Here is an 18,330-nt window from a genome sequence, read left to right as displayed (position 1 = left end):
GGAATTAAATATTTATAAACATTTTTGAAAACGATAGTATTATTAATTTTGCAAAAAGAAGAAAAACAAAATATTTTAGTACATAAGACGAAATGGCATGAATCGTAGAGGAGAGAGGACCTCAGGAGCACCGAAGGTAATCTCTTTTCGCGTGGTACGTTTATGACATTAAGTTTTCATTTTGTGTATTGTTTTACTGTGTTTTTAGTGTATATTTATTTTGTATGTTTTGCATTGTTTAATTATATCTATAATAAATACATTTGAGTTATTATTAAACTTTTATTACTTTAAGTTAAGACACTAGGGTTGTTTCTTTTAAGATACAACAGTACCAAAATTTCAAATTTCAAATTATTTGTCAATTCCTAAAATAGTAATTAGAAAAATAGTAAGTTTTTTTTACGTCAGTAAACATTTCTATAATTTTCTTTTGTGAGGTTCATTAAAAGTTGGACACCATTCGAGAAATCATTCAAAATACGCCACTGTAGTTTTTTGTTGTTTTCAAACCACATTTTTGTAATTTTTTTTGTATATCATTGTATATGTAATATATTATAATTCAATATAATTATTAGACACGTTATAAATATTCAATTCATTATTTTAGTTCGAAAATAAAAAATAAATAAATAAAATTATTATGATAATATTGTAAAATATTTATAATCATGGTTTTTTTAGTAGTTAGAATATTGTGTCTTCATAAATGTCAGTTAATGATATCTTAAGACTTCTTATGGTATTGTTATTAATTGATAAAAATCTGTGATTAATTTTAATTTTAATTAATTAANATTAAAATATTTATGCTTATTTATATTTGTATTAAAAACATTAAACAATATGTTACTGTGCTCATAGTTGTTAAAAAAGCACCTATCATTTTGCTTGATATCAAATATCTTTTAATTAAAATTTAAAATACAATAGGTGAGATAATGTATAGAAAATATTTTATTTTTAACAATAAGGTAAATTATCTTAATTTTATATAAAATTTAACAATTTTAAATTCAAAGTTTAAATATTACATATGTAGTAAGAGTTTATTAAACTAAGTTGTACAAAAACAAACTAAAATTATTTACAAAATTCACATGAATAATTATAATTATTTAATTATATTTTGTTCGATTTTTCTAAAATATGAAAGAGTAAAAAGTAATTTTTCTTTTAGAAAGTTTAAAATGTATTACATTAGTCAAAAATTCAGGTATTTATCAAAACATAACTTCGTGAATTCTTTGCACTATTTCTTATTGAACATGTGCAAGTTGTGTATTTCGACATTGAGTTGTACCTATTCTTCTACCACCTCTTCTAGCAGTTTGTGGTGCATACTCTAATCGTGGGACATTAACTGTCAATTCTAAAAATAGTTATAACAATAAATATAAGTTAATAAATGTTCAAATATACTTACTTTCTTGTTGTAATTTTTCCCGATGTTCTTTTATTGCATTCCCAAGAAGATTACAAATATTAGTAATAAAGTTATCCAGAGATAGACAAAGAGTTTTGGTATGAACTAAAGTTCAACAAAGAGGACACACTTGACAATTTTTCAACCAAGTATTTAAACAAATTTCACAAAATGTATGGCTGCAATTAATTGTACACGCCTAAAAAAAAAAACAAATATATTAAATTTTATATAAAATATTCATTTTCAAAATTGTTGACTAAATTTTATTTATTTCCCAATGATAATGAGATATTTAAAATCATTTTTTTAATCTAATTTATGGTTGCGTAAAATTCAAGTTTTCTTGAACTAACATTTTGAGATAAAATATGTTTTATTTAAACTTCAAACTCAAATTCTAAAATAAAATAATTTTGTTGGTATAATTATGAAGTATGTGATTTTTTTTTCAGTCTCTTAAAAGCTAATTTATCAAAAACAAAATTTAAAAACTTATTTAAATTTTGGATAAAAAAAGTTACTAAATTATAAAATAATAATATATAGACAATGTTATTTTTATAGACAAATTAATTTTTAAACACATTTATTTACTTTTTTAACTAATAAAAAAAAAATTTTCATCAGAAATTATTTTTTTAATTAAAATATTTTAGCTTTACTTTTCAGAAATTTTATTTACAATTCTAGAATTAGAAAGTTCAAAAAGTTTTCAGATCTCTACTATCACTTTATATTATTTAATAATATTAAAATTGATTAAAAAGTATTCCCTAATGCATATTTAACCAAAGTAACATAATAAATTTACTAAGAACTTTTAACATGATGACGTGTTATATTTCTACTATTAATGGATTTAAATGTAAAAATAATACCTTAACCATTAATTCATTACAAATTGAACATTGAAAATCACTTTCTAGAACACTATAAACATTTTCTTTGATTGTTTCTTCAATTTTTGATATTTGATCTAGAAAAAAAATTAACTTCTCAAAAAAAAAAAGATAATTATTAAAGTATGTTGAAGCTATTAAATGACTTAACAAAGTTTAACTTAATAATTTTATCTAGAAAATAGAATTACAAATGATAATAATTTGATAAATACCTCTTTTTAATGAAATTTAACATTAGCCTTAATACAATTGAAAGTTTAGGAAAAATAAGATAAATTAATTTTTTCAAAAATGTCTTAAATCCATAGGTGTTTTATTTTTTAATTAATATTTTTTCTTATCAAAATATTTAATAAAAGGAATAAGATTTATTTATTTTTAAAACGTGATGAAGATGTTTCTAAAATATTTATAAAAATCAATTAAGACCACACATGACAATGCATTATNTTAAATCGTGATGATGATGTTTCTAAAATATTTATAAAAACCAATTTAGACCATACAAGACAATGCATTATAAATTATATTTTTCTTAGAGATTTGAATTATAATTGTTATAATATAAAAAAATGTAATGTTTTATAAACAAAAATGTATGGACATGATATTGTTACCAATGTTTCTAATGTTCAATTTAATACAATAGTAATAAATAAGCCCAAAATTAATTTATACCCCATTACGTGAACTCCATCCAAAAAATAAATAAAAAGTGTTCATAGGTTATTCACTTACATATTTTATACAGATAAATAAATCCAGATTAAGACACAGTATATTTCATGTTATATACTAAGAATATCATGTGACTTTGCTTAAACAAGTGTAAAATTAAATAAAGTAAGTTAATAACAATATATATACTTATATAATCACCTTGTTGAATTTTTAAATTATTTTGGTAGTCTAAATTCTTTTTTGTTAATTCATTACTGGCGAGTTTACGCTGCGGACAAAAATTTTTTTAATATGATTTAATACAAAAATATAGGTTAATAAAACATGATTTTAGAACTAATTTAAAAACTAATACATTCTATATATATATATTTTTAATTATAGTAAATGTTAATAAAAAAAATTATTATTGTGTGAAAATAATATAATATGTATTAACCATACATAAAAAATAACTTAACCAGAGGTTAAATTATTTTTACTTAAAATATATTTACTTTTAGAACTGTTTTTTTCAATTTGTTAACTTTTTTTGATTCTTGATTAATTGTTTCATAAAAATTATCTAATTTAGCAATTAGAAAACACTTCATTAATGCTTTTTCACTTTTCAGCTAAAATAAGTCAACTAATAATTAAAAAATTGGATTTAAATAAGTGATACGGTCACATTTTGTGCACAAATCTTGGTTCAGTTAATAACATTTAACAGCTTGGTCAGCATTCATGCTTATTACAGATAGATATACAGGGACCCGCTGACAATTTTACACATTCTTACAGAAAACTGTATGTGAAAATGTAGTGCAACAAGCAGTTGAGACCTACCATATGAATGTTTAACATCTAATTAATATTATTTGAACTTATTATTATTATTTAATTGTGATTTAAAAAATTATAATTCTCATTATGTTTATAGCACATTGTCATCTCCCTGATGGACATTCTCAACATATCTTGAATCCATAGATTATTATTTTATTTTATTTTATTATTAATAAACATAATTATTTGATTCCATTATACTTTAATAAGTTTTTTCTAATGGGATATGTACTAATTAAAATGTTGGGTTACTGTTAACAGGCATATGAGATATGTACCCAAATAGGGTCGTATCATAAGTAAAAATTAAAAATAAATATATAATTTTTGTATTCATTTAAAGAAATGAATTGTAAAAAAAAAGATCATCCACAGAATTAAAACTTACAATATTGTCAACATAAGATAGACTTTTACTAGATTCATATTCTTCACCATATACTTCATTATTTCGTCTGAAAAATAAATGCAATTAATTTAAACATCTAACTTTATAAAAATTAAACACAAATAGCAGAGTAATTTTAAAAGAATAGGGTATATATGAATGAAATATTTTAAGCATAATTCTGAATTTTGCAAAAAAGCATTTTACCATGAATGCAAGTTTTTTTTAATATTTTTCGTGAGCAAAGCATATTTGACACGGCCCGCGTCGCTTCGTTATACACGATGCCCCGCGACTCGTGCCACCTTTATCAGTCGTCGCCCTACTATGAGTATTTGACTGACCCACACCGCGTGTTATACGCTACGGTGCAAAGTCCAGCAAATACCGCACGTCCGATGACGACCCGCCGCAAATGGTGCGAGATAGAGATGGGAATTATGGTTCGCCTAAGTAATCCGATTCATTCGAATCGGGGCAACTAGAAGATCCGGTTCAAAGACCCGTTCGCGATTAAAAAGATATTTTGAGTCAATTGAATCGAACATTCAGTATAGTTTTGATTCTTTTGCGGTTCTCGATTCGCGATTCGGATTAGGGATGTGTCGTATAAGCAAATGACATATGAATATGTTATCATTGATATTTGGTAAGCGATCGAATCGGTTCAGTGTGATTTATACCGGAAAAAATTAGTTTTTGGGGGATCCGGATCACTGCGATTCGGTGATCTGAACCATTTCGTTCACTATTTTGACCCGTTCGTTCGCGAACGACTCTATCTCTAGTGCGAGAGTCTTCCTCCCGTTGTGAAAGCGACAACGTCGACCAACCGATCCGCACCCGCGCACCGTCGCCTACAACGCTGCTAACCTGTTGTCGCCCAAGGATCAGGCCGGACGTCGCGTCGTCGACGCCATCGAAAGTGCCGCGATATTATGCGAAGATTATTATTACTGTGTTTGCGGTTTGTTTTATTTTTGTTAAAATAATCTGTTGTCGCTCATTTAATAAACGGCCCACGGGTCTCTACCCTCAAAACCAGAGTCGACCACCTTTTTTGCTACGTAAGTCGTGTCATAGTTTAAAAGTTAAAATTTAAAAAGGAATAATTGTTTTCATTTTTTAACAATATTAAATGTAAAATCTATATTTAAAGTTTTATAAACAAATATTGTTCATACTCTTTGTAACTATCATATTAAGCGATTAGAAAGTTTATAATAAAAATAACTGACATATATTAAAAGAATGAATTAAAATAATATTTTTCAGATAATTTTGATTTAGATATAGTGTTTATATTAATCAATTTATTTGATGGCGTTTAATAAAATGAATAATACATTTGATTATATTAGTTTATCCATATTCTACAAATTACTTACACACATGATGTCTTAAGAATAATCTTACTTCAAATTTTGATCTGTATTTGTTTGTAAAACAAATCTGTACAGATATTTATAACTTCCATTCCCATCTGCAAAGAAAATAACATCTCCGTGATTTAAAACTTGATCATCATTTTGGTTATTAGGAATTTGCACACAATTTACATAAGTTTCATTACCTGTTCCCTGTAGTACAGATATTGCTAATCAACTTAGAATTAATTATTCTCTTTGATAGCCAAATTAATATAAACATGCAATAAAAATTTTAAGTCTTACATTGTGAGAAATAAGATATTGGCCATTGGATTTATTTATAAAACAACGTCGTCGTGCTATAGATTTTTCTTCAATTACAAGTGAACAGGCAAGAGAACGTCCAATAACAAACTGAAGAGTTATAAAATATAAATATAAATTTAACCATTTTAAAGAAAAATAAAGTATATTGTAAAATATAAAACAAAGTTTAGATGGCTTAAAGTTAATATAGATATTATTTTCATATAAAAATATATGTATTTTTAATAAGTTCATCTTAACACTTAAATTGAGTTTATTTCCTAAAGAAAAAATCTACCTCAGTCTCTCCAATAGGATAGTTAATGCCACTAGCCAAGCACTGTAATGTTGCATTATCAGTTATGTCAAAATAACTGTTTCTTCTTTTTAAGCTCATTGTATTTTTTATCTCTTTTAAGATTTATGGTATTCAGTTTCAAATCTATCATATAAATACACTTTAAAGTAGACTTAAAAGTAATGAGAGTATTTGTATTGAATTAAAAACATTCGAAACTATGGTAGCACATGTTAATTACGTACTGTTAATACAAAATAGAACAATTTTATAAAAGCTTATAGAAAATAATAATGTTAAACAAATAAATGACTGGTTATAATGCTATAACTTTTTGAAAGATGTATGGATCAATATAATTCTTTTTTTTATGGATGTATGATGTCTTTAACTATCATTTGGTATATTTTTTTATAAATCTGACGCTAAATCTGCATTTAATATGACAACTTTTTTACAAAAAATATACTTTTTCAACTTAACTTTTGAAAGTGTTCCGGAAAGTCTGACACTTTTATATATATCTTAAATTAAAGCTAATGTAGTTTACTTTATTATGCAAAAAAAAAATTTCGGACTTTATTTTATCTTCACGGTGAAAATGGCTACCGTATGCTATTATTGTGTGAAAATTCTCGATTTTATTTTTTACATTTTTAACTTTATAATGCTATGACATATTGAAAAGTGTATGGATCAATATTATTTTTTTATGAGAAATAATATTTTTTAATAATCCCTTTTTCATTCGACTTTATCTTAATTAGAATATTATTAATGAATTAGCAGATCATGTAGCTTTTGAAATAATCCACCAATTTTTTAAAATTAAACACTATCTAAAGATTTGCATCGAAGCGTTTTTTTTTATAGTGATTTTAATCACTGTCAGATATAATTATACTTGATCCAACTATGCCACGTCACCTCTGTGCCACGATCTCACTGTGCTGGGTTTTTTTATTAGTATAATAATACTATAACAACCTGAAGCTGCGATAATGTATACATTTCGATTAACTATATATTGATAAGGGGTGCCATGTAAAACTGATACATAATAAATGTGACACAATATTTCACAATTAAATATTGACGTAAAGCCTTTTACTCCCACTGATAAACAAGTTAAACACACAAAAGGACAAACAAACGTTGGTTGACGACGTGCGGAAAAAAGTAAGTAATATTCGATGCGTGTCATAAGATGTCACGAAGATGACTTCAACTGACTATGTGTAATCTGCATAGGTGTTCAGTAAGTTAGGAAACGGGTTTCTATTGTTCTCATTGTTTTTAATAATTGACCCGTTTCTTTACTCACTGAACATTCTGCATAGCAAATGTATCACAGACTTCATATAGTAAGTAATATGTTTGCGTCGAAGTCGTCGTCGGGCGCACGGCATTTGCTGGACTTTGTACTGTGGCGTATGACTTGCGTTGTTCGTCAGACAAATAACTTTATTCGCGTAGTAGAAGGACTATGGTTGTCAAAGATGGCGCGGGTCGCGGGACCGTATCAATATATTATACAGAATGACTAAGGATAATGTACTTAACGATTTTCTTGGTAATTATTGAACATTTTAAATTTACGCAAAGGTAAATATTAATCGATTAAAAAAATTCTAAAATATGTAATCAAGTTATTTTACTTTTATTTCTTCTAGAATGAAATACTTAAAATTTAATTTTCTTTAATTGAAACTACTATTTTTAGTTTGGTGTACGATAGAAAAAAAACTTTAAAAAAGGAATAATTAAAGTTTAAGTTTTTTATCCTTGAAGGGACGAATCACTCTGTATGTTATTTACTTAATTATAATTAGAGCGCCGAATTATTTGAACCAATCATAATGCAAGTATGTGTAAAAAAAAAAAAAAACAATAAAATATGCGCTTAATAAATTATTATTCTAAAAAAAAATTATTGTATGATCAATGGTGCTATAAAACTTGGTTATTCAATAAAATATAGTCTATGGGGCTCCGCACCAGACCCGGAGCCCTTCGAGCCTTACGCGCACTCGACGAGTAAGCCTCTTCGGGCCGTCATCATAAGTAGGCCACTGATTCCGGTAGGGGTACGCCGGTCACGATAAGTGTTTTTCAGAAAAAATATTGTATCAGATTCAGTGCAATAAAGTATATATAAAAATGTTATTATTAAAATCAGGAAAATTCAAAAAGAGAATATAGTAAACTGTATTGGGTATAAGGTTGACGTTTGTTAATGAGGTATTCCCTTTAGGCTTATTCAAAAATTATTTTAGGAGACAATTTAATATTTTTTACTTTGTTAAACATGTTATAGAAATTTTTTTGCTAAAATTAAAGTAATGATGAAAAAAAAGGACATTAGGTCCTTATATATTAGAAGTTGCTTAAAAAATATTGATAGCTGTGGTTCAAGGGGGGCCCATATCTCTCTTAAATACATCCCTATTATACACAAAAATGATTAATAATCTAATTATAATAATTGTGTTTATATTATAGAATAATTAAAAAAAAAAATTAGCAGGTTATTATACATGGCACATTGTAAAAAATTTAATTTTGATAAAAATATTGGTAATTGCGGTTTAACGTTGAACAGCATAGTTATCATAGATGATAGATAAATCATATATGAGAAAAAAAAGATTATTAATAATGTACTGTTCTGATAATGAAAGTAAAAACTTATATAATTATAACGTCTTGAAATTTATGTATAACATATAATATTCCTTGATAAAATATAGTGCAAATGCAAAAAAGTGTCCTAATAATAATACAAATTACACCATATAATTAAGGTTCATAACCCAACGTATGAGCAGAAATGAATCACTGCGCACATTAAAACCATGCGCGTGGAAAAAAAAAACAGCTTGTAAAACGGTGAAAATTGAATTGATTTTTTTATCATATCTCAGGAATGTCATTGGGCGGGTCTGGTGAAAATTTCAAACCTTAAGTCGTAAAACGCTGGCGTCAGCGAGCATTTTTCTCGAAAACGGTGGAAATTTTAAAACGCTCGCGGGCGAGCGGCAAAAATTTTCCGACCTTCGTCAATAATTTTCCCGGAGTCTGGTGACCGAGTACTAACGTTGAAAAAAAAAATTTTGAATATTCGAGCACGCTAAGTAATTTTCCCAGAAAAGCGTTTTTTCCCTTGATCTATTATATAATAAGATAACATTGACTCGGCTAATCAATTAACTAGATTGATCGGAAACGCGTTGTGCAAATATCGAGGTTCGGTTGAATACCGCTAAGCTATACAAGTTTTCCGTCCTCATTCGCAATGATGGTTTGTGGGTGCTGGTGGTGGGGGTATGACTTAAAATATAATACCTCTAGTCATAGGTATAAAAAATTGCCAAATTAAATATAAGATAATAAAACACAATACACATATTATTATTTTAAAGGTAAATATAAATATAAAATAAAAAATAATTATAATAACGATTATACTATTATCGCAACCCCGATAACGACGAGCGCACACGCAGTCAATTCTAAAAATAAATTACCCAAAATAGTAATATACTAATATTTTACCGTATGGACAACGCTGCCGGTCGTCCAAAACCCGCACATAAGATCGCAACTGAACCCGCACGCACACGATTGGACGCCTCGCTTATTATATACGTTTCAGAATATTGTTCGGACGACGTTGTTGGTCGTCCAAACACTGCTCCCGTGTGAATGTGTAACCGTCACATTTACTGAGAGAAACAAGTTTAATGTTCACACGCGCCAAATGTATTATAACTATTTTACTATTTAATGTTTGCATTTTTAATAAAATATATTTTTAAAAATTGTAGAATTAAGAATGTACAATTAATTTTCTTTTTTTTAATTAATTTTAGTATGGGATGCGATCGTTCCGTCGTCCAAGCCATGAGCCGTCACTGCTCTCACGCAAGAATTATGTTTCTGTTAACCATTTTTTTCCTCTTAATTAAACGTTTAGACTACATTTTAAAACAAAGAAACAACTAGCTACAATTACATAGCATATTTCTTAGTGAACAACTCTTAATAGTTCTTAGCATTAACAAATCATAACAAAACTATTCGCGGGAAACATGGCTAACACCGACCGTCGCGACAACTGATTACTGACGGTGGAGAGTGCTAGCTGGAAACCACTATTTTCTAGGTGACCACATTGGTCTCCGTAAAAAAAGAAAATCATAACATTTCTTAGTTGAGAGGACGTTAAATAATATTAGAAAAAGACTATATTATAGATTTAAGATCATTAGAGTAGTTATCCCAAAGGAATGGTCACCTGCTTAAGCATCTTAACGCAATGGGGGTATCGGAATCACCATTGTGCAGGAAGTGTGGAGTAGAAGAGGATGACTCATTTCACATCATGTGCGAATGTGAAGCCTTGTCCACACTAAGATCAAACTACTTGAATAAACCATTTCCTGAAAAAGAGGATATTAAAAACCTAAAACCCAGAGAGATACTTAATTTCGCCAGAAAGACAGGACTCTTTGGTCATCTCTAGAGGTGACTTATGGTTGGTAATGTATTAACACTTTGGTGATAACACTTAGGTGGGTAAACCGAATCAAGACAATTCGGTATGAGGTGCGCACAATGGACCAACAGGTCTGAGTGCATGGGCATTATGTCCACCTCAATAATAACTAAAACTAAAACTATCCCAAAGGAACTCCAGCTCTCGTAGAAACGTTCATAGCTCCCATAGCAAAAGTTAATTTTTTGGGAAAAGTGCTAAATTTGGCTTTGAATACCTCTGGAATATATAATTTAATGTGTCGTAATATGCTCAATGCTTTGCATTACGCATCTTACAATTATCAATGAAAAATGTATAATCTGTATTTTAAATAACTTGTAAACAAACAAATAATTTATCTGTCATAAATACGATGTTCAACACAATTTCTTATTATTTATATATATGTCAATTTATTAATTGTTAAATATGTTATCTCAATATAATAATCATGTAATGTATAATTAAATACAATAAACTAAAAATATCACTAAAAGCGCTGACAACAATATCCCTGGATTGGGAGTACTATCATTTTACTATAAAAAGCACTGAAATCCTTTCAGACTTCAGTCAGGGAGAAACTCTGGAGAGAGTCAGGAAAAGACTCCAGAGAGACGAAAAAAAGAAGAAGTGACAGCGACCAAGAGAGTTCGTTTTCTCCGAATTGAAATAAGAATAAAAAGAAACAATTATCAGTCACAGCCCTGTGTTGTTGTCGGCTGACTTTTACGCGTTTTATTTATATTTGAAAAGAACTTGTTTTAATTATTTATCTTTTGACGAAGTGCGAATTAAATACTTTTAAACATATATAAACATATCGAGATAATTATCAAATCATTTTACAAGCAATTTACAAGAATAAAAGAAGTAAGTAATTTTATGTTATCCCAATTATTTGGAGTTAATAAATTTGAGTAAAGGATGACAAAGCAATAGATCATTTATTAAATTAATATCTTAAAGTGTCAATTTTGACTGGTTGGTTAAAGAAATTATACATAATCACGTTATATGGTATTCGTGAACTGGCTCTGCCGTTTCGTTGCCTTAAAGATGTTTTAAAAAACCTAGCGTGATTTCTACTGCATAAATTGGGCTCTGGTATTCGTGGACTGGCTCTGCCGTCTCGTTACCGAGGTATTCGTGAACTGGCTTCGCCGTTTCGTTGCCTCTTAGATAGGACATTAGAAACTAACCAGACAAAAATTTATTATACCTCTATAAGAGGAACTTAATATATATTTTCATATCTACTTGTCTTTGTCGTTCTAAACCCTTGAACCATACGACCCCGATAGAACCACAACATCAGGTTCTCACTAAGCCCATCACCCTTCATTTATTTTCATTATTTTTACTTAACGATTATTGTTTAATATTTTTGAATTATAACAAATGTATTACTTGAAAATTTATGAAGTTAACCAGTCCCAGTAAGTCATTAAAATTTAGATTGGGGCAAATGACAAATTGCCCCTTCCCATATGACGTACCTGAATTCTATGATGTTTTAGATAGTAAATCTTTATGAAATTTCCCATAACTACCTCAAAGTCTGTCTACGAAAAAAAATTATATACTAATTAATTAATTTATATAATTATCTAAATTATATATTTTTTCGTATGCACAAACGAAAGTTTGTGTTTTACAACTATGTGTTAATTAGTTATTGTGTTCTCTATAAATTACCGGCCAAAAATCTACGGAATCTTCTATTGTTTAAATGTGAAAAATGTTTAACTTTATTGATCAATTACATAATTTATTATTGTTGTGCTTCTATCTAGTGGTTATTTTAATGATCAATAAAAAAAATTTATTTGGTACTGACGTCTTCTTGACTAGTTATCTTAATTTTTGTTACGTCCTGATACCGAGTGGTGTGGTGTGACATTCGACTAAAGCAAGGTTAAAAGAAAATCAAACCGACTTTTAAATTTTTATTCAGTTATTTTTATTCATATTTGAAAAATTTTGAAAAATTATGTCGAAGTACAGAGTTGTAATGATAAGACATGGTGAGAGCGAATGGAACCAAAAAAACCTCTTTTGCGGTTGGTTTGATGCGGCTTTAAGTACGAAAGGTATGCATTCGCCAATGGTTACATATTACTTATGACTAACTAAACTTTAATCTAATAAAGATTATATTTCATATTACTAATGCATTAATTATAATAATTATTTAAATAATTATATTAATTTATAGGTGAAGAAGAAGCATTAAGTGCTGGTAAAGCTTTGAAACAAAATAATTATTCATTTGATGTTGCACATACATCTGTATTGAAAAGAGCTCAAAATACTTTAAATTCTATTCTGACTGAACTTGGTCAAAACAACATTCCCGTGTACAAAACTTGGCGTTTAAATGAGCGACATTATGGTGGTCTTACAGGACTTAATAAAGCTGAAACTGCTGCTAAATACGGAGAACAGCAAGTAATAAAATTTTTAAACATTAAAATTAAACAAGTGAATAGGTCCATTCATTTTAAAATTGTGTTTATCTCAATAAATAAGAACATAAAACTAAAAGAAAAAGCATAAAAATATTTTACCAAATTTGTATGATATTTTTGGTTTGTTTTTTAAAAGGTAACTTACAAAGTTAAAAAGGCTGCACATTTTTCTACTTAAAAACAATAATTAATAAAATTAGTGTGACATAAATTTAAATGTACACATAAAAACCATTAATTAAATCAATTAGTTTACATAATGAAAATATTTAAATTTTTTTGGCTGTACACATTAAAATAAATTATTTTTTATACAAATATAGAATTTGAATGTACTGTTTATAATTATTTCAATCTAATTAATACTATAGGTTCAAATATGGAGACGAAGTTTTGATACACCACCTCCACCAATGGAAGTTGATCATGCATACTATGACCAAATTGTCAATGACCAACGTTACAAAGAAGAACCATCAAAAGATGAATTTCCTATGTATGAATCTTTAAAACTCACAATTCAAAGAACATTACCTTATTGGAATGATGTTATTATTCCTCAACTGAAAGAAGGGAAAAAAATCATCATTGCAGCTCATGGAAATAGTCTTAGAGGAATCGTTAAGCATTTAGATAGTAAGTATATTTTTTTCCAATCAATTAACAATTTAAAAAAAAATTTTAAATCTAAGTCTTATTTTTATTTATTAAAAGAAACAATCATAGTTTGATTTATGTTTATATTTGAAATTAAAATAACATTAGTACTTCTATGCATTTCTATTTATTATAATTTTTCTAAAAATGATGCTGTTTGTACAATGCTAGTTTCTAACAAAAAAATTAAATAATTAGAGTTATGTTAAAAAAAAAATAACTATTGATGATTATTACACTTTTAGGAAATTATTTATAAAATTAAAATTTTATTTATGCTGTGGTATATTTTTTAAATTATAATACCTCAAATAATTTTTTCACAGATTTGACAGATGATCAAATAATGAGTTTAAACTTGCCAACTGGTATTCCATTTGAATACGAATTGGATGAAAATTTTAAACCTATTGTTTCAATGAAATTTTTGGGTGACGAAGAAACTGTGAGGAAAGCTATTGAAGCAGTTGCTGCTCAAGGCAAAGCTAAGTAGATATACATTTGTTTTTAAAGTTAATACTAATGTATTAAAAATTATTTAATGTGTTTATAGAGCTATTATTAAAATGTGTAGATCTTGATAGTTTAACTTATTTAATTTCAAAATATTTATATCATATTATTAACATAATTATATTCAAAAATATTTATTGATTGTCTAAATTTGTTGTATGTATATGATTTTTTATGTTTTTATTTATTTTTTGTTTAGTGTCCCAACAAATTTTTTGAAATGTATGCAATTTACCAAATTAAATTTTAGATAAACATTTTTATGTTAATATAATAAATATATCTATTAAATAGTTGTTATAGTTCAAATTATGATTTATTAATGGATTCTTTAACATTTGCATTAGTCTAAATGACCTCAAATAAATTATTCATAAAATTTATACCTTCCAACTTTTTTAGAAATTTTTGTTATTAAAAGAAAACTTATAATTTACAATTTAATTAAAATAGGAAGGTTTTCCCTAATTATATTTAACTTTGACTAGATTATTATAATGTTATTAATGGTTAGAAGGTTATGGAACAAGTATGCCAATTTAGATGTATTAACCAGAAGCATATATGAATAAGTAATAATTATACATTGAATGGAACACTCTTTAATAATGGTTGTCATAAGTCTAGAAAATTTTGAAAAGATAAGGGAAATTGATGAAATCAGACACCCTTTACATAAATAATATATATCTTTGCTCCTTAAGTTAAGTAAGAAATTTTTTAAAAATTGACTGGAAAGATTAGAGAAAATTAAAATTTGTGACAACCATGTTAATTTTTTTTTAGTTTATATGAAAAAAGTACTAAACTTTTTTTGAGTAGGTTTATTATATGCAAATAGCCATTTTTTTGGCTCTATTGAAAAAGGTGAAAAAAATATGGCTGATTATTTAATAATCATTTACATATTGAAAAAGTAGTTCTAACATATTGATTCACTGGAATTTCATATTTTAGCTTCGATGCGAAGCTGTGAAGGTATTGGTTTTACTATGATGTGTTTTTTTTTGTGTCTGTTACCACTTTTTCACAGCTCTCACGGAACGGATTTCTTTCAACGATACGTCAAAAGATCACAAATCGTATCTAGTCGAAGACATTACACTTAAAAATTGGAAAAATTTCCCTCGTTCCCTGTAAATGGGGGAAACCTCCAAAAAAATTACAAATTTAAAAATCGCTAATTTTTTCAATTTTTTTTACTAAAAACTGCCATAACTTTTTCAAAAATGAACATATCAATCTAATTTTTTTTATATAGATGCTTGATGTCATTACTTATTATTTGGTATATTTTTTTTATAAATCTGACTTTTTACCTGCCTACAGGGGGGGATTCAAACTTTTTCACAAAAAATTAACTTTTTCAACTTAACTTTTGAAAGTGTTCCGGAAGGTCTGACACTTTTATATTTATCTTAAATTAAAGCTAATGTAATATACTTTAATTTGAAAAAAAAAAATTTGACGTCTAGACTTGTTTTCACTGCGAAAATGGCTACCGAATGCTATTTTCGTGTGAAAATTCTTGATTTTATTTTTTATATTTTTAACTTTATAATGCTATAACTTATTGATAAGTGTATGGATCAATATTATTTTTTTATGAGAAATAATATTTTTTAATAATCCCTTTTTCATTCGACATACTTTATCTTAAACAAGATATTAATAAGGAACTAACAGATCATGTAGCTTTTGGAATAATCCACCAATTTTTTTAAAATTAAACACTAAAGATTTGCATCGAAGCGTTTTTTTTTTATGTGATTTTAATCACTGTCAGATATCATTATACTTGATCCAACCATGCCACGTCACCAGTTGCGACCCCCCTGTACTGGGTTTTTTTTTTAAATTAATGTGTTTAGTTTAATTTATTTAAAAATAGCAATACTAATTAATAAATAAATTGTAACATTAAAAAATAGTAATAATTTCTATATTTCAAACATAAGTTAATAGTAGAATAACTTTTTGAAAAGTTACATACTTTTGTGTATTGATGTTGTTAAATTAAATTGTTTTTTTTTACAAATAATTTTTATATGAATATTATATTCACAGTACTCAATAACAAAGATTAGAAAGTTGATGAAATAATTAATTTATGTTAATTGGAAACAATACTGATAAGTTGAAAATTAAAGCAAAAATGAATTTAAACTTAACTCAGTTTAAAAAAAGTTCATTTCCTTATTTTCAAATCATTTTGAAGATCTTAAAAAGTGATATATTTTCCAGTGATTGGAAATATCGAATAGCAACTATCGAACTATTCCATAGTCATTCAAAAACTATTCGATAGTTTATGATAAAAATAAACTATTTGGTTATATAAAAACAATTCGACTAGTTATTCGATAGTTTTAAATACTCGAAAATGCTCATCACTAATATTTTCTGTAAGAACTAAACTCACAGAATTATATTTATTGTTATGTAAATATATTATTATTTAAGAGTCGGGGAAAAAATCAATTTAACGCAGCTTCATAGTACCTACAATAAGTATTTATATTAAAATGTTCACTATAATTTTAAGTGTACATCAGCATAAACATATACAAGGGCCCTATTTATACTATTTGTGAAATTATTCTTATATCTAAGAGTTTGCAAGTAGCCTTAATGATGATTATTTTTATCACATAAATATTATTATATTATATCAATGACGTGTATATTTAATTATTAAATCTGTAAGAACAGTTATAGAAATGAATGTTGAAAGAAGAAATAGAGGAAGAAAAAAGAGATTGAGGGATGTTATTGAATGTGATATGAGAACGGTTAATGTGAGCATAGATGATGTGGGAGATCGTATCAAGTGGAAGTTTAGGATAAGGGTGAACAACCCTAAGTATTTGGAATTAGGCGAGAAAAAAGAAGAAAGAACTTAATAGTTATAAACTCATTAACTGAAAAAAATGATGTGTAACATACTATTAAAAGGTAAATTAAACTAGTTATTTTAACAAATTAGAAAAAACTAGTTAAGTTTAAATATTAAAAAAAATATATTTGTTCAATATTGATGTTGATAATAGTCAATTAATATTAATATATAAAATTATATTGAAGAGAAACTCTAGTTTTAACTGTACAAATAATGATAGACATTAAATCAGAGATGTTCTTACAGGACTTGAATTTCCTATAAAGAAAATAATTATTTGTTGAAAATGTTTCTTTTTTAGATAAGGATTGTAAAATAAATTCCTTTGCTTAGATCTCTAAGATAGGGCATTTTCTGTAATGAATAAATACAAATTTGTAAATATTCTTTATAAATAAATAAATAAAATTTTCTTTATAAATAAGAAAATTTTGGGTAATTTAAAGAAAAATTCAAGTTTATAATAATACGAGTGTCATTTAATTAAGAAAATGTGATATGAATGACATTATTTAATTAGTTATTGTATCAAAATTAAAAATTATAAATTTAAATATTGCACATTTTTACAAATTAAATAAAAAAAAAAACGTTTTAATAGTGATAAAACTGAGGAGTAAGTTATACGGCTTATTATAATTTACAATAGGTATTACAAGTAAAATAAAATATATATTTTTTAAATACACAATGAAATCATAAATTGAAAATTTTATAAAATATTTATTCAAGTAGATAAGTATATTTATAATTTGAAAAAATAACTAAGTTCAATTATATCAACTATTATTTCTAAAAAGAAATATAAAAACCAAGTTGTGCTAAAAAACATATCTTATTAGTGCCTCCTTAAAGTATAAAACTAACGAAGGCAATATCTTTATCATGAATTGTTCAAATATTAACTGAATTATAAAATAACTTATTTTGAACAAAAAAAAAACACTAATACAATTATATTTATAAATTAAATAATTATAATATAAAAATATAATTTTTAAAATACATTTCTATTAAATAACAAATTATCATTGTAATATACATA

General features: G+C 26.4%; 1 protein-coding gene and 2 long non-coding RNA genes across 4 annotated transcripts; 2 read left to right on the top strand and 1 right to left on the bottom strand.

The window, feature by feature from the left end:
* Positions 1–995: 995 nt before the first annotated feature.
* Positions 996–6,382, bottom strand: LOC126908484 (uncharacterized). Of its 2 annotated transcripts, XR_007704769.1 has the most exons (8): positions 5,905–6,381; positions 4,439–5,811; positions 4,232–4,298; positions 3,513–3,629; positions 3,214–3,283; positions 2,311–2,408; positions 1,430–1,628; positions 996–1,375 (listed from the first exon to the last, which is right to left on the bottom strand). It is a non-coding gene; the product is annotated as an uncharacterized LOC126908484 (long non-coding RNA). The 2 variants fall into 2 exon arrangements; XR_007704770.1 differs by lacking the exon at positions 3,513–3,629 and having other exon boundaries at positions 5,905–6,382.
* Positions 3,084–3,892, top strand: LOC126908489 (uncharacterized). Its single transcript, XR_007704775.1, has 2 exons — positions 3,084–3,177; positions 3,630–3,892. It is a non-coding gene; the product is annotated as an uncharacterized LOC126908489 (long non-coding RNA).
* A 6,227-nt stretch (positions 6,383–12,609) lies between the features above and the next one.
* LOC126908477 (phosphoglycerate mutase 1) lies at positions 12,610–14,688 on the top strand. Its single transcript, XM_050690605.1, has 4 exons — positions 12,610–12,838; positions 12,964–13,196; positions 13,588–13,852; positions 14,200–14,688. Exons 1-4 carry the CDS (start codon positions 12,739–12,741, stop codon positions 14,364–14,366), a joined length of 765 nt encoding a protein of 254 aa, XP_050546562.1. The 5' UTR covers positions 12,610–12,738; the 3' UTR covers positions 14,367–14,688.
* The last annotated feature ends 3,642 nt before the right edge of the window (positions 14,689–18,330 follow it).

The sequence above is a fragment of the Daktulosphaira vitifoliae genome, unplaced genomic scaffold (genome assembly GCF_025091365.1).
Source record: "Daktulosphaira vitifoliae isolate Bord-2020 unplaced genomic scaffold, ASM2509136v1 Scaffold_5, whole genome shotgun sequence".
Taxonomy (NCBI): Eukaryota; Metazoa; Arthropoda; class Insecta; order Hemiptera; family Phylloxeridae; genus Daktulosphaira; species Daktulosphaira vitifoliae.
The sequence above is the reverse complement of the archived record's forward strand: the minus strand, read 5'-3'. Positions and strand labels throughout refer to the sequence as shown.

Excerpts from the sequence above, each read along its gene's own strand:
- LOC126908477 (XM_050690605.1), top strand. The coding sequence starts at position 12,739 with ATGTCGAAGTACAGAGTTGTAATGATAAGACATGGTGAGAGCGAATGG. Across the intron at positions 12,839-12,963 it reads TGCGGCTTTAAGTACGAAAG|GTGAAGAAGAAGCATTAAGT; the intron begins GTATGCATTCGC and ends ATTAATTTATAG. Across the intron at positions 13,197-13,587 it reads CTAAATACGGAGAACAGCAA|GTTCAAATATGGAGACGAAG; the intron begins GTAATAAAATTT and ends TTAATACTATAG.